At 38.5% G+C, this 16,528-nt stretch overlaps 1 protein-coding gene across 2 annotated transcripts in view; it reads right to left on the bottom strand.

Moving 5' to 3' along the window:
- The window catches only part of LOC102292845 (3'-5' RNA helicase YTHDC2), a 40,954-nt gene that overhangs the window by 14,023 nt on the left and 10,403 nt on the right, over positions 1-16,528 (bottom strand). For both annotated transcript variants that reach the window (XM_005943064.3, XM_042228817.1), the window contains exons 10-24: positions 16,335-16,465; positions 13,185-13,320; positions 12,862-12,988; positions 12,489-12,554; positions 9,264-9,439; positions 8,245-8,341; positions 7,771-7,858; positions 5,962-6,042; positions 5,787-5,869; positions 5,549-5,654; positions 3,999-4,118; positions 3,646-3,918; positions 3,184-3,310; positions 1,619-1,806; positions 276-465 (exon numbers count right to left, since the gene is read on the bottom strand). In XM_005943064.3, the coding sequence (XP_005943126.1) occupies positions 276-465; positions 1,619-1,806; positions 3,184-3,310; positions 3,646-3,918; positions 3,999-4,118; positions 5,549-5,654; positions 5,787-5,869; positions 5,962-6,042; positions 7,771-7,858; positions 8,245-8,341; positions 9,264-9,439; positions 12,489-12,554; positions 12,862-12,988; positions 13,185-13,320; positions 16,335-16,465 (1,989 nt within the window). The remainder of the gene's footprint in view (positions 1-275; positions 466-1,618; positions 1,807-3,183; positions 3,311-3,645; positions 3,919-3,998; positions 4,119-5,548; positions 5,655-5,786; positions 5,870-5,961; positions 6,043-7,770; positions 7,859-8,244; positions 8,342-9,263; positions 9,440-12,488; positions 12,555-12,861; positions 12,989-13,184; positions 13,321-16,334; positions 16,466-16,528) is intronic.

The raw sequence follows: 16,528 nt of genomic DNA, 5'->3' as shown, positions 1-16,528 counted from the left end.
GTGGACAATCTTAATCTTTGAATTCAGGTGCTTTTAGTCTCTTTGTCAAAGGTATAAAATAAAGTACCTAGATATACTACTATACACTGTAAGTAATATTGCAAAGTGGGAAGCATTCAGAAATTCAGCCACAGAGTGGGAGACCACATAAAGTTAAAGAGTGGTGCAACTAAGTGCTGAGGCCAGAGTATTTTTGTTCATATTATGCATGTATTGTACACAAAACTTATATTAACATTACCAAGCTGAGCCATGTAGTATTATGACTTGCTTACCATTAGTTTTCTGTATAGCAGGTTCATGGAGGGCAGAGCTGTGTAATCTGGCACAACCTCCAAATATGGCAACAGTGATAGAAGTCACAAGGGTGCAACAGCGAACAGTGACCATCCTGTGGCCTCGGCTCATCTCGTCATAGATCATCCAATCTGTGGGAAGGGCCTGGGCCATTCTGGTTTGGTTCTTCTAAACAGGAGAAACACACATTCACACGACTAAAACCCTTTCCTTGCACTGATTTAAAACATTTTTAAATGTTATGTAAGAGGGAAAACAGTACGGAAATAATGAGCCAAGTGTGGTAAAAGAAGAATTAGATGATACCCAAGCACCTGCAATGACACATGGATCCAATGAGCTGAGAATAAATAACATGTTCTAGGTACCCCAGGTGGAAGGGAACAACTGCACGCACTCAAAGCTGAGACTAAGTAACATTAAAAAAAACAAGTGCTAGAAAACTGAGAAGTAACAGGGCTTGATCGAACATCTATAGCAAATGTGCAAAATACAATCCAAAGTGATCAGAGAGGTAAAAGGAGCATTAAGAGCAATAATTGTACAAATGGCAGAGCAGCTCCAGCATATTCTAGGTGAAACCTCAAGAGGTTTCTGTCCAAAAGAGTGCAATCCCTTTTTAGATTAACTACTGGGCTTTCATCAGATTTGAAATTATCTTGTAGGAGAAGAATTAGAAAAGTGGAGAGAAAGTAAGAAACGGCTCATATTCCAAATATCACATCTGTCAAACATAGTGGAGGGAATGTTTTAGCATGGGCATGTAGGACATCCAATAACATCAGGTCACCAGTGCTTATAGATGATCTGACTGAGTGTACACACTGAGTGTAATTAAGTGATGTACTGCATTACTTTTAAGAAAAGTATTCTGTGTAATACGTCTTCTAATTACTTTGTTGAGTAATGACCCCAACACTGATCACAAAATAGAGGAGACATATACGTCTAACATGCAACAACATGCATGGATGTAATGTCTTTAATATGCTGCTTAGAGATTGTTGCGACTCTCAAAGTTGAGGCAATAAGAAGCGATAAGAGAATCAAAAGGAAATCGAGAACATGGGAATAAGTACTTCACAATTAATAGAATACTTTTGTGAAACTGCTTGAATTAAGGCTGAAAGTTTACACCTTGAATAACATTTTGGCTTTGTTATATAAAATCCACTTTGGTGGTATACATAGGAAAAATGACAAAACTTAGGTCATTCTCCAAATACCCATAAAGCTAACTGCATGTATGCATAAGACTGTGTGTGTGCGTGTGCGTGTGTGTGTGTGTGTGTGTGTGTGCGCGCGTGTGTGCATCTCCTACCTCCTTAAACTGAAACTGGCTTAGGACAGATGTGGGATGAAAGTGAAGCTTCTTCAGGGAAGACTCTTTGTTGAAATTAACCATATTTGGGTACATGCCAGCTACCAGGGCTGCCTTCACCATGGCCCAGTTTTCCGAGTTTAGATTCACATCACGGATGTCACAGCCCCCACGGGCTCGCACAAAACCTGGGGGACAAACAGACTGCTTACCTTAACTAATCCCTAACCCTTCCTTGTTATTCAAATTTCATAGTAAGGTCTAAATCAGTTTTAACCTTGGCCAAAAACCACAATGTTTACTGAAGTTATCGCAGTTACACGATTTTCCAAAAACCTGACCTCTGACCTTGAGGTCAAGGTCACCAGGATTCAAACTCATCTGAGATTTGATTTGAAAATCCTAGGTCACTTAGATATTTCAAATTTTTCTTTAGTTATTGGTTTCACAAAATTTTCAGAAAACTTTACCTCTGACCTGGTCGAGGTCACTAACATTAGAATTTATCCAAGATTTTTAGGAAATACACCTACAGCATTGAAACTGGCACCAACTTGCATGTATGCATGCACTCATTAACCCCCTGTGCTACTTGACTGAGCAGATCAATTTTCCATAAGTTTAACTGACTTGATGCTATACTCTTGTTTAAAAAGCATTACTTTAATTTTTTGAGTTGGGTAGTAATAATCCCTGTAACGGTCATAAGATATATCTAATACTTTATGTAAATTATAGTGTTCACAGATATTCTGTCAAATTCAAGCATTTTCATCAACTTTGTGTTTACATGCTGGTACTTTACACTGATTAATCTGGCACTGACACACCAGAATTCCTATTGTAAGACTTTAGCCACTTCTAGTAGCATATAAAATAGAGGACAGTACAGAAAAACACACCGCAGTGAAGGAAGAAACTCATTGAGGAAAAAAAAGGGGGGGCACACAACGTGCAAGTAAGTGAACTGATATACAACTTTAAATGATAATTTTTTTTACAATCCACACAATGCTGTCCAACCCAATTATGTTAAATATCTGATTTTCATGATAAACCGAGGAGGATTAAATAAAAGAAACATTGAGAATTTCCCTGCTCAATGCTCTCAGGGACAGGAAATACCTAGGGCTTTGCCCTAAACACTGAGAGCCAGTTTCTAGAGAGCAACCTGAAGGACTGACTCAAATCATTGGCACTACAATCAGTGGTGTGAGCTATCACCACACAGTGATCATGTTATTGTTCCAATAAAAAGTAACCATGTTAAATGCAAATGAGCTAAAACATGCTTCAACAGAATGTAACATAATAAAACCAATATAAGGTAAAAAGGAATTTAAAGAAATTTGACATCAGACTTGATAAAATTAAGCAAAGAAGAATAGGTTTAAATAAAATATATTGATAACATAACAAATGATTTCAAAACCCAAAAAGCAAAAGCAGAATTTAAAATGGCCATTTAAGACTTATCCAATAATGCCAGCAGCAGGGTTTGGGGTCAGCGAATCTAACCTTTAGTGAGTTATGTATGGAATATCACAGAAAAAAGTAGAACTGACCAATTGCACGGAGTTGTCCAAGTAGTTGTGTCCTCATGCCAAGTATCATGTCCATGGTAGCCTGGGACAAGAAGTTCTTCTCACAGAAGGCTCTCTCCCAACCTTCACTGCGAGCCTTTTGCCATGCCTGGCACCACAGAAGGCAAAGATGTCAGAGAAATGTTTAACAATAACTTTTAATCACAAGGGACTGACCTCAAATTTGTAATCCAAAACATGTATAAAAATACATTTTTATAGATCATCCCAATTAATGAGTCAATATTTTTTAAATCACTGATCATGCATTTTTGGTAGATATCTGTTAAAAGTTGTCTTCTTAGTGTCGTTAAGAAATTATGAGATTTACTTTTGAAAGGGAGATAGGAATAAATCAACGCAAGCGTCGTAAAACCCATCATTACAACATCGTTAAAATCAAGCACTCAACCTAAAACACTCTTCGTATGGGTTTCTGCCTACCTGGAAAGCTCTAAGTAAGGCCATGTGATCACTAAAGGTGTTGGAAGTGAAGCGTTTTCTGCAGCTTAGAGCAGCTCTCTTCTGTGAGCTTTGGGTGGGAAGAATGAAAGGGTCACGATATGCCAGGGTACAGGCAATGGTTAGAATGGGGTCCAGACACTTAAGAACAACAGCACACAGCACCATCTTCCCCAGATTGGGCTCCACAGGTAGATCAGCCAGGTGGTAGCCCAGATCAGTCAGGTCTTCAAACTGGTTCATAGCATCTATTTTCTAAAAGTGAATAGAAAGAGAAGAGTGGTGAGAGTCAATATGGACACAAAGGATTATTGCCAGATTGTTTCAAATATTACCTTCAGCATTTGCACAGCGTTTCGGACAGCATGTGTGGGAGGTGGCTGGGGAGCCTTGGCCAAGAATTCAGCTACTGGACAGGAGGAGGGAGCCAGCAGTTTGGTCTGCAGACACAGTTCCTTACACACACAACATGATCTAGTGTTTAGAATTATTGGGATAAACAACCTACTGTACTGTAACACAGGTAACACACATGTATGTTACATGTGGAATTTTAAAAGGTGAAATAAAGCATCCTGCTCTTTAAGTAAGCCATAGTCAAATTTATATCCTGTAGCCATCATGATACAAGTTTTAATAGTACAAATACTTTATTATTGCGCAGTAGCGTTTTCTGCTCAGTGACACTTGATAAACTGCAGATTTAAAGTTTATGTGTAATGGCATCATTTTAATCACATATTGAATTTGTATGTCAAAAACACATCACATACAGATGCATTTTCATTTAGTAATGGTAGGTTAATTCAGGATAAATAGGTTAGTTTGCAGTGATGAGTTGACAGTAAAGCTCTGTGTTGAACTGGTGCACAATGGCAGTGGTGCTCATGGTTAATGTTAGGTTACACAAGTGTAGCAGAGATGAATTTGCATCTAAACTGATGATGCTTAGAGTCCTTCACTGAATTCCAACTTCAAACCAACTGTATCCTGTCTAGTTTAAAGATGGTATAAACAGTACAGTGTCAGTGTAGGGGATGGAAATCAGCCAGGATAGCTGTGAAACATCTGCTGATATCTTGTTGAATTCAGCTGTGTAAATCCACAAAGAGCAACAAGTCAGCTGATCACAGCACATAAACTAAGAAAACCAACTGGAGCTCACATTAGAAATTATTGAAAGTTATTGAAAGATTCTTTCCCTATGCTGAGCCACTACACAGATCTTAGAGTTTCACCACCTGTTGAATTCCACTGTAATCCCTGACTGTACTCATTTTACTGCTCAGGCGTGGAGAAAATATAGAATTATCTTTCACTGCTTGTGGCCTACATAAGAGATTCAAGCTGAGTACATTCCTTAGAATTTGAATTTAGATTCAAATAAAATTTGTATTCTTATGTACTAATATTATTTTATCATTATATTAATATAGCACAAGGTTCAGTTACCTCTGTACAAAAATGGACAATAGAATTGTCCCTCAAGGAGCTACTTTTTGCTTTTTTAGTTTGAGTACATTTCAAAACCTGTACTTTTTTTTACTTTTACTTGAGTAAAGAAGTTTCTTCAGTACTTTAACTTTTAACAGAGTATTTTTTAACTCAAGTATCTGTACCTCTACTTCAGTACAGAAAGTCTGTACTTTTACCAGTTCTGTAGATAACCATCCGTTCAACATAAGTGTTATGACTCTGCATGTTCGCTATAAAACTAATAGTAATGTTTTTGCACTATAGCCAGAAGTTGTAAGCATAGCTATAGGCTTTGATAAAGGAATATATATTTTACATATCATTCTGCAGGTGCAGAACAGCAACCAACTCCTGCACAACTGCAGGAATAGATTTAGACTTGAAACATGAATATGTAGTATGTTTCTACCTGTAGAGGCATCCGGAGGAGCTGTGGAACTTGGAATTCCAGCATATTGTTGAACCTGAGTCGACTAAAGAGATGGAAGCAAACCCCTGGCCTGCAGCGCCCAGCTCTGTAGACATGTCATTTGTTTAACAGCAATGAAGTAGTATTTGGTTGTAAGAGTAAAACCCATAAGCCAACAATGTAAGTTTTAGCATAGTTTTTTTTGATACTTATAATAAAAATATGAACACTACAATACCTTCCTTTCCTTTGCAGAGCACTGGCTTTTGAGATCCACACAGTCTTTAGCATGGACACATTGCTGAGAGTATCAAAAGACTTCTGCAACAGGCAACGTTTCAGTTAAATACTAACACCTTTATGAAATCCATAGAGTCATAATTTAAATCCAACTTTCTGAAGTGTTAGTGTACCTCTTTGACCTTTCCAGAATCAATGACGAAAACAACATCATTGATGGTGATGCTCGTCTCAGCTATGTTAGTAGAAAGAATCTGAAATGAAAAACTGACCAGTTACAATCTAGTTTCATAAGCACATTTCCTTCAAATATCATTTTGCGTTATATTAAATGAATAAAATACTCCTGAGCGATGGCACAAATCACTAGATTACAGCTTCTTTTGTGAAATGATGATGAAACTTCCAAACTTCATAAAAGAAAGCAGACAATGCTGAATTAAATTAATGTCAGACATACCATTTTCCTTTAGGATACATTCTTCTGGGTAGGAGAATGAGGTTGTTTTTTTTTTATATATATATATATATACACTTCACAGGTTGGTTGTTCCAAGTATCCTATTCTTCTTGTTCATTATTATAGGTCAAACATGTCTCGTGTTAGTTTTGGGGGTTTTGTACTACTGTGGAATAAAGTTCTAATCCAAACATTCAAATATGAACCAGATCTGAAGGCTGCACTGCACTGTATAAAGTTAGTATGAATACAGCCTATGCAATTAAACAGTCAACAAAATGGCTCAGTAATGGTAATAATCCCTAAATACCGTAATTGTCGGGCTATAAGCCGCTACTTTTTGCACAAGCTTTGAACCCTGCGGCTTTTAGTCAGGTGCGGCTTTTCTATGGATTGTCCATGATTTTTGTCATATCGTAAGACGATTTGTTTTGTTTGTTCCGCTGTTGTACGCCACTACGTTGCCTGGCGGAAGGGCATGTGATCAGGCACACAGTATCGGGGTTCAGGAGTGGTATGTTGGTCACATGTCCGTTCGCCAGGCAACGTAGTGCCGTACGAAGTAGCGCGAAAAACAAACTTCAAAGTAGCGCTACGCGTTCAGCGGGAGGCGTGGATGATGAGCGGCGATAAACTTGCGAAAAGCAAGTTATGCTCAACTCCACCAGTGGATTCTGACAGTGTGGAAAAGTGTGAAAACATCCATGATCACCAACGGATTTCGAAGGGCTGGACTGCTGCATGATGGAGAGGAGGACACCGCCACGGCCCTTCTGAGGGTGTTCGACTCTGACACTGACAACGAGGATTTCTTTGGTTTTGAAAGTGACAACAAAGGAGAGAAGCGGAGAGTGGATGATGAAGCCATCCTGAGCCTGTTCGTTTCCGATACTGGAGAAGAGGACTTTGGTGGTTTTAGTGGCAGGAAGAAGAGAAAGATGGTGGTGAATGACTGACTTTTCTTCTTGTTAAAGCCGTGTCACTGCACCTGAGCCTAAAAGGTAGTCCGAATCTATTTTTCTGGTGTGCTGTAGGTTATTTTTATGTACTACATTTGTTACTCATTTATGAAGCACAGTACATGTTTCGTACTTGTAATTACCAGTACTTGTACATATACCTAAAAAGTTATGCAAATATGTACCCGTAACTTGTTTTTCAAAATATTAATAAAATATTAATGTCTCCAAACAGCCATCTCTTTCCTGACAATTCCCTTTGTGCATATTCTCTTACATATGATAAGTCAACATTGAAACACCTGCGGCTTTTAGTCAGGTGCGGCTAATGTATGTACAAAACAGGATTTTCCCCTGATTTTAGCTTGTGCGGCTAATATTCAGGTGCGCTTTGTAGTCCGGGAAATACGGTAGTTCAGTTCTGCTAAACTATTTGAATTAACTCCAAATTAAGTCTGGACCAAAAATTTGGTCCAGACTTAATTTGGAGTTAATTCGCATACACATGCACGCATACACACACAATACACCATTATACATCATCTGAAACACCAGTGACTCACTATCTTCCTGACACCAGGAGGAGAGGTCTTTAAGGCTTTTTTCTGATCCTGAGTCTGCATGTCTGAATGTAGAGTAAACACATGGTACCTAAGAAACAACACACCTCTATCAGAAAGCATGCACTTTGCTGCAAGCGTTTGTCTTCTCAGCACAACTTAATAATGAAACAAGCTAAGCAATGAAAATTAAGGACATATTTACATTACATTACATTACATAATTTCCTATCAGCAACTAAATTGACCATGTGGTTACATTCCCAAATGCTTACAGACTTTTAGAAAAAGGTGCTCCAATGTGACCCGATACATGCCCCAACTTTTCTGAAATGTTTTACTGGTATATCAAATATTTTATTATATAAAACAAAGACAAAAAAACTCATTTCAACTTTGGGCTTAACATAATACCAGAATCATTGGATTGTGTTTTTATTGACATTTTGAACTGTATCCCAACAGAAACCATTTTACCTTTCACTTTGGCCAGAGAATCTCTTATCATCATGGAGAATGCGGTCCCTGAGTTCCACTATTTCATCATATCCAGGAAGAAAAATTAGGATGGCACCTAAAGACCAAAAAAAGGCTCACTTTCTAGCACAGCTGGTGATATCTGTTAGATATACTAAACTAAGTAAGGGCATTGTGAATTAGAAAAGATTAAGACACTGCTATAAATCACAGGTTCACACCAATCTGCATTTTATGTTGATATTCATGTGCTACCAGATTTCCCATTGCTTTCTATGCTGTTTCATGTTACAGCAGAGCCTGTTGTAACCAGACTTAAGAGTATTGCACTGGCTAGCACCCAAAAACTTTGGCAGCCACCCTTTCATTAAGACCCTTTTTGATGAGGTGTCAGTGAACAGTACATGAATTCAAGAGCTCCTTGAATTCAGCTCCTGTGTCAGGTCTTTGCTAAATGTTTTCCTATTTCTTAAGGACATCTCTTTCAGATTTTCAGATACTATTCATCTGCTGCCGACAGTTTTGGTAGGCCTGCCACTTGTCTAGTTTCCTTAAGAACAGCCTGCACGCTAAGCAGAGATGTGCCATATTTTTGGCTAATAGCACTTTGGAAATAACTTTGTTGATTCAAAAAAATGCTATTTTTGTGTCTTACATTTGACATTTTCCTCATATCAAGAAATGGAAACAAATCATGGCTGACAGTAACATAGCACCTAAGGATAGACTTTAAAATTGGTTCTTTGCCAAATTCTTGCAGTATGTGTTATGTGCCTTTTTATGATTAAATGGTTCACAGTTCAGTATTAAATGGCTTGACAAACAAAAAGCCTTCCTTTGAAAATCATCAGGTGCCATGAGTGAACTTAAAATCAATGTAAAAGCAGACAATGTCCACAGAAAAAGAGACCTTCAGAAAGTCTGGAGAATTATTGCTCAAAACCCCTTTAAAAGGACAAAATAGAGTCTGTCTCCCAAAGTAAATATATAAGGGGTGGCTTTATCGTCCTGATACTTACCATCACTGGTATTGGAGCAGATGTTGTGCAGCAGATTCATGATGAGCTCCAGGTCTACCCACTGATCGTCAAAGCTATGATGGTACAGCCTGAGAAGTTCTTGGTCTTCTAAGCTCATCTCAGGGTCACACTGCACCAGAGCTGACTCATTGAGGTTGCTCACCTCTCCCAAAGGACTGCATAGTAACAAAAATATTCAGTTGCTTCACAAAGAATTCATAAACCTTAAAGTTTTTCACAAGACTCAAGTGTTGTAAACATAAATTACAATGAATAAAATTAACATCTGAACAACTAAAAAGCTTTTAATTTATGTATCTGGTATTTATTAAATTTCAAAAAATTATAATCAGAAACTGACGCTTCCCACACTTCATGATGCATGCTCAATCAGCCACGTAAGAAAATCCCAAAATGTTGATTCTGTTCATCTGGACATAGTTTTCAGTGGGAGAAACATTAAGTGACCCATCCAAGTGACTTACTCAGTCTCAGCTGACTGCAGGTTTCCCCTAACCTCATAAATAGTAAATTTGCATAATGACTAAATGGTAAATGGACTGATTCTTATATAATGCTTTTCTACTCTCCTGGAGTACTCAAAGCACTCTATATAACATACCACATTCACCCAATCACACCCAAGCACTGTTTCTATGCTTTGAAGTGCTAACTACAATTCACTACAATTCAGACACATTCCTGCTCTGATGGATTGGAGAGGAATTTGGGGTTAATATCTTGCCCAAGGATACTTCACATGCAAACTAGGGGGAGCCAGGGACTGAACCACAAACCTTACGATCAGTAGATGACCTGCTCTACCTCCTGAGCTACAGCCCCCCCCACTGGCACCACTAATGAAAAATGGGCTGTGAGGTCAGTTTCTTTCATTAATACGCAAATTGTCATGACCATTTGCATATTACTGATCAAGAATCACACTACGTTTTGGAATTCCCACACTTCAGTGGGGGAGTTTGAGTTTGTGTTGCCAGAGTGGGGACCACATCTGAGGAGGTAGAGATTTACCTGGAGTAGTGTCTATCTGTGTGTCTATTATTTTACTATTTCCATATCATTATATATTCAGTACCAGTGTGTGTTTTGAGTTAAGAGTGCACTTATTGCAAAATGCAGTGCTCTGATTGGTCAAATCTGTTTATTCCGATCCAAAAACTAGAAATAAATAAACAGGACAATGACCCCAAACACACATCAAAAGTGGTAAAGGAATGGCTAAATCAGGCTAGAATAAGGGTTTTAGAATGGCCTTCCCAAAGTCCTGACTTAAACCCCATTGAAAACATGTGGACAATGCTGAAGAACCAAGTCCATGTCAGAAAGCCATCAAATTTAACTTAACTGCACCAATTCTGTCAAAAGGAGTGGTCAAAGTTTCAATCAGAAGCTTGCCAGAAGCTTGTGGATGGCTACCAAAAGCGGCTAATTGAAGTGAAAATGGCTAAGGGACATGTAACCAAATATTAGCACTGCTGTATGTATATTTTTGACCCAGCAGATGTGATCACTTTTTTTTTCTGTTAACCCATAATAAGTCATTAAAGAACCAAACTTCATGAATGTTTTTTGTGACAAAGAAGTATCTGTTCCATGTACTCTATCAGAGGAAAATCAGAGTTGTAGAAATAAGGCTGTGTGATGAGCCCTTTCCTCTACTCCCTCTTCACCCACGACTGCAGACCTGGTGATGGTTCCAACACCATCATTAAGTTTGCAGATGACACCACAGTGATTGGCCTCATCAGTGACAACGATGAGGCCGCCTACAGGGAGGAGGTGGATCGTCTGGCTGAGTGGTGCGACACAAACAACCTGCTGCTTAACACCGAGAAGACTAAGGAGCTCATCGTGGACTACAGGAGGAATGCTGACCCACATCCACCCATCCACATTAAGGGGACGGCTGTGGAGTGTGTGAGCAGCTTCAAGTTCCTGGGAGTCCACATCTCTGAAGATCTCATCTGGACGACCAACTGCTCCAAGCTGGTCAAGAAGGCTCACCAGCGCCTCTTCTTCTTGAGGACTCGGAGGAAGAGCCACCTGTCCTCCAACATCCTAGTGAACTTCTATCGCTGCACCATCGAGAGCATCCTGACCAACTGTATAACAGTCTGGTGCGGGAACTGCTCTGCCTCGGACCGGAAGGCGTTGCAGAGGGTTGTGAAAACTGCCCAACGCATCGCCGGAGCACCACTTCCTGCCATAAAGGACATCTACAGGAAGCGGTGTCTGAAAAGGGCTGGGAAAATCATCAAAGACCCCAGTCACCCATCACATGGACTCTTCACCCTCCTGCCCTCTGGGAGGCGCTACAGGAGCCTCCGGACTAAGACCACAAGGTACCGGAACAGCTTCTTCCCCACAGCTGTCAGACTCCTGAACTCTGCCTCCTGACATCTGACCCACGTTAAACTCATGGACTGAACATACACACACATACACACACCCACACACACACACACAAAATGGACAACTGTACCCTCAAACACACAATAATAACATGGACTGAACCACCACTCACAACCACTAGCACTTTATATAGCCTCTGTAGGAATTATCCACATATCTCACTTATCTTAACTGCACTACTTTATAATTCAGTGTAAATAATCATTCTGTACATACGATAATTTAATCCTACAGTTGTTTATAACTTGCATAGTTCACATTTCTGTATAACTGTATATCTCAGATTTCTGTATAGTTTTTTTTATTTCATATTTATATCCTGTTCATATCCTGTACATAGCTTGTACTCACTACAGCCTGTACATACTTATAGTTATAGAATATTCATAACATACTTCATACCGTGTACATTATAACATACCATAATAGACCCATTTCTGTAATATACTTACATATCTATATTATTGCTAATATATATTGTAATATATCTATATCATGGCTAAAGCACTTTTGGATGGATGCAAACTGCATTTCGTTGCCCTGTACCTGTGCATGTGCAATGACAATAAAGTTGAATTCTATTCTATTCTAAATAATGGGAAACTCAAGAGAGCCATAATATTATGTTCTTTACAAGTGTATGTAAACTTTTGACCATAACTGTACATAGCTATGACCAACAGATGCCATATGTAAAAGGGAAAAACTCATTTAGAATTACAACTATAAGACATTAACATGTGTACATGTCTGAATACTTTCCAAAGGACACGCATTTCAAAAAACACTCACATGGATGATTTCAATAGATCCACAGTATCAGTCTGCTGGAAGTGTTCGGCAAAGTCTAAGGCAGTCCTGAAAACAGAATAATAAAAAACAGAGTCACATGTATGAAATTTTGCAGTTTATGCAACTACATTTTTGATTATTTTATTTATTTTGATTTCTTTCTTTATTTTTTTTTTACAGGAAGACTTTAGTAAACTGTAGTTACTGTTAAAGATTACATTACTTAATAACTACTACTACATGCTTTAATAAATTATAAGATATGCCTTGTCTATTTCAATGGATGATGAAAGAAAACCAAACAACAGGGCTGTGAATCACAGACTGGTCACTTTCGATTAATAAACCAGATTGTGACTGTGTGTTTTCTTACCATCCATTGGATGCCTTGATGTTAATGTCAGCACCCAGACTGAGGAGTTGCTCCAGCTGTGTAATAAATCCTCGACCTGCTGCTGCCATCAGTGGTGTGGTCCCTGTTTCACTGTGCATGTAGTCCACTACATAAAAAGATTTGGGAAATCAATCCAAATCAAACTGAACTGGAATATCATGTAATGTAAATAAAACTATTTCTCATCATTATTTTTTTGTAGCTTTATGATAGTATCTCCAGCTTTACATCAACTTAACACTGTTAGTGTTAAATGTTATTTTGTTAACAACGACACTTAAGATAACCCATCAGATTCATACCATTAACACTTTCACTGAGGATCAGATTGAAGAGCTGAATGAAAGAATCTTGGTCCTCATTTAGGAAAATGCTAGAAATGCATGAATCCATCTCCCTCCTCAGCCATGGTTCCATCTGTTCAGTGTCCTTCTCATTCTGTAAAACAATATAAAGCATAACTTGTCTGGATAAAACAATTTGCTGACATATAAACAGACGTCTGTTTATATGTTGCCAAAAATCAAAGTTTGTGTTTTTGTGTTTGCACCCATTTCCATTATCTGGTTCAAGGGTGTCAAGATTTCTATATGACAAAATATAACCATAAAACGCTTCATAATTCTTCAAATTGCTATGGAAATAAGTATAAAGGCATCCAAACTGTAACTTGCTCTATAGAATTAACTCATGCTCCACCTCTGCTAAGACACGGGCACGTATTAGATTCATTCAGGATAATAAACATGTTAATATCATTTTAAAAGAAAGTCCACGGAACATAAGCCTGTGTGCTCTTGTTTACTGGTACAAAGGTCAAGTCTCTCCACATGCTTTTCCAAGTCACATCTGCGTCCAATCACTAAACCTGCAGCCTCTCATTCAGCCACCGCTCTGCAGCTTCATCTCCTAGGCTCTCCTGCTCAGGCCTGACACCCGATTGGCTGCTGTGCTCTGGATTTTTATTGGCTTGGATTAGTTCTCCACACTCTGGACTCTCAGCTCAGTTCAGCACTGCTCCTCAGAACAGCCAGCAACCACCCACTTCCCTATGGGTTTGGTCACATACTCCCTCACTCTGATCTGCTCAGTTCCAACTCAAAATATCAACCTCAACAAAGCAGTAATTATTCATCTTTATAAGCTCATTTTACGTAGAGTCATAAAGTATGAGATGATGGGATTTTATTTAACAGTTTTACAAATGTCAAAATGCACTCTTGGCGGTCAGTATTATTTAAAAGCTACTTTCTCATAGTAGCAAACCAAAGTGCGAGCAATGTGAATATAGAACTATAATATTGTTCTGATGTGTGTCTATACCAGGGGTCGGCAACAATAAAAGGCAGCAGGGCTGCCAGAGTCCAGAGTTAAAAGAATATCATTAAAAATCCTTCAAAGTGCTGTGTCAGTGATATGTAGAGACTTAAAACCAGACTGAAATTTTTCAGAGATCTTGTTAAAATCAAGGTGGGCCTGCAACTGTAAGTAGACCACTTTCTCCAAAACTTTAGAGAGAAAAGGAAGCTTTGAGATTGGCCTGTAATTGGACAGAAAAGTTGGGTCCAGGTTACGTTTTTTAAGAAGAGGCTGAACTATAGCTTGTTTAAAGCATGATGGGACATACATGCTTAACATAACATAATTTACAAAACACCTAAACCCTATATTTAACTGAAAACAACATCTAATGTTAGAACCTGCCAATATTAATTTAATACAATCTTTCTTGAATATATGCTCATTATAAATTTATTGTAACACTTTTCAAAACTGTCGAATCAGTGAAATGCATGAAACTTCTACACAACGCAAGGCTCGCAAAATTTCAAAATCTCTGGTAGCCCTTTGAGCTGGCACAATTCAGTCTTTGGTAGCCCAAAATAAATTTAAGTAGCCCGAATAAAAAAGAGAGCATTTTTATTTATGTTTTTGTTTCCGTTACAATATTGTAACGGAAGCAAAAATTAATCAAAAAATTGTTAAAATACAAATCACAACAACTGTATAAAAATTACAATCATCAACTCAAATACTTGGTTCTCATTGAACAGAAATTTCTATGAACTTGTAAGAACTGTGTAGGACATGAATCAGTCTGTGTCAGATCCTGAATCTGAAATTTCCACTGGAGTCACTGGTAAGAGGCAAGTGGAACCAAGATCTAGGCCATTTGCTTTTTGAAGTTTGCAAAGACTGCTAAATTTTGCCAGTGGTAGTTCACTCTTTGCAACATAGTACGCTGTTCTAAACAGATTTTTCAGGTTCATTTTTAGTATGTTTTTGCAATTGGTGCTTGTTTTGGGAAAGATATTGCAGACTGGGCAATAATGCATTTCTTGCATTTCTCATGGGTTCTGATGGGGACTTTCTTAAAATGACTCGTCCCAGTAACAAAGGCGCTTGTCAACTCACAAATCGAATGAAACTCACAACACACCTGGGAGAACATCATGTTATTTAGCTCGTCATATTCCAGCTACAGAAATTCTTTTGTCCATGAAACCAAAAAAGCTGCGCTTTTTTTTTTTTTTGCCTCATTGTCTGATTTGTCATAACTTTTCCGTTTTGTGATCGGCTTTTCTTTGGCTGTCCCTTCTTCACCCTGACCTGTCTTATTTGGCTGAGCAGAACTAAAATACTGGCTTAAATCTTGCTGCTTTTACACACGTACTTACATAACGGTCAGCGATTCTCTGCGCAATCAACCTCTCACATGTTTAAGCTTGCTGCGAGAGATTTCACTTGTCATGTAGTGAAAGATACAATAGTAAGATAATGAGTGATAAGACTATGTCAGAGGAATTGGTGCGCAATTAATCGTCACTCACCAATCAGTGCTGCTGCTCTCTACACACCGTTCATGCGATCGCAAAGTGACGGTGAAAGCAAAAAACAAGCGCAAATTCAAACGCGATTTCAATATGTCACATATTGACAGTGGCTCATCAATGCCAATGACATAATTACCCAGCTACATTTTCGAAAGAATGCAAAAGCATTGACATATATTTTTCCTTCCTATGATAGCCCGACGGGCAGGGCAGAGATAGATTTTGGTAGCCCGACTGGAAAAATTGCTAGCCCTGGGACGTTGTGCTAGCAATTTTGCGAGCCCTGCAACGAACATTGGCTTTCAGTCCATCTGTGTCTTTTGTTAATGCACTAGAATTACAATAGTTTAAGATGCTGTTAGAAAACTTCAAGAAGTAAGCAGAAATCAAAACAAAAGTCAACTTCAGATATCAGTCTAAATGGTCAGTAAAGGGCTCCAACATTGGCATGGGTAATTGAAAACATCTGAAAACATTAGACACCCCTGTCTAACAGCCCTATCCCTCTCCTTAGTTTGTACATGTAACCTTTCTCTGCAGAAAACACAAAAATAATATTTTTTATTATTCTAGGTGTAACAGAGAACATGGTGTATTTTGGTGGTGGTGGTGGTTTACCTGCTTAAAGCTGCTAGTCCCACAGTCACTGTCAGGGAGGAAGCCTGTGGCATGGGTGCTCTGTTTCTGCCCAACAGAACTGGTCTGTACTGCTTGACACCACTCTGTTAAATATTTCTGTTCTCTGTCCTCTGAGAACCAGAATGTGTGATACACAAAAGAGATTAAGACAAGACCAAACAAACGCTGTATAT

The sequence above is a fragment of the Haplochromis burtoni genome, unplaced genomic scaffold (assembly GCF_018398535.1).
Source record: "Haplochromis burtoni strain Fernald_Lab_line unplaced genomic scaffold, NCSU_Asbu1 Contig_356, whole genome shotgun sequence".
NCBI classification, from domain to species: domain Eukaryota; kingdom Metazoa; phylum Chordata; class Actinopteri; order Cichliformes; family Cichlidae; genus Haplochromis; species Haplochromis burtoni.
This window is presented reverse-complemented; position numbering and strand designations above follow the sequence as displayed.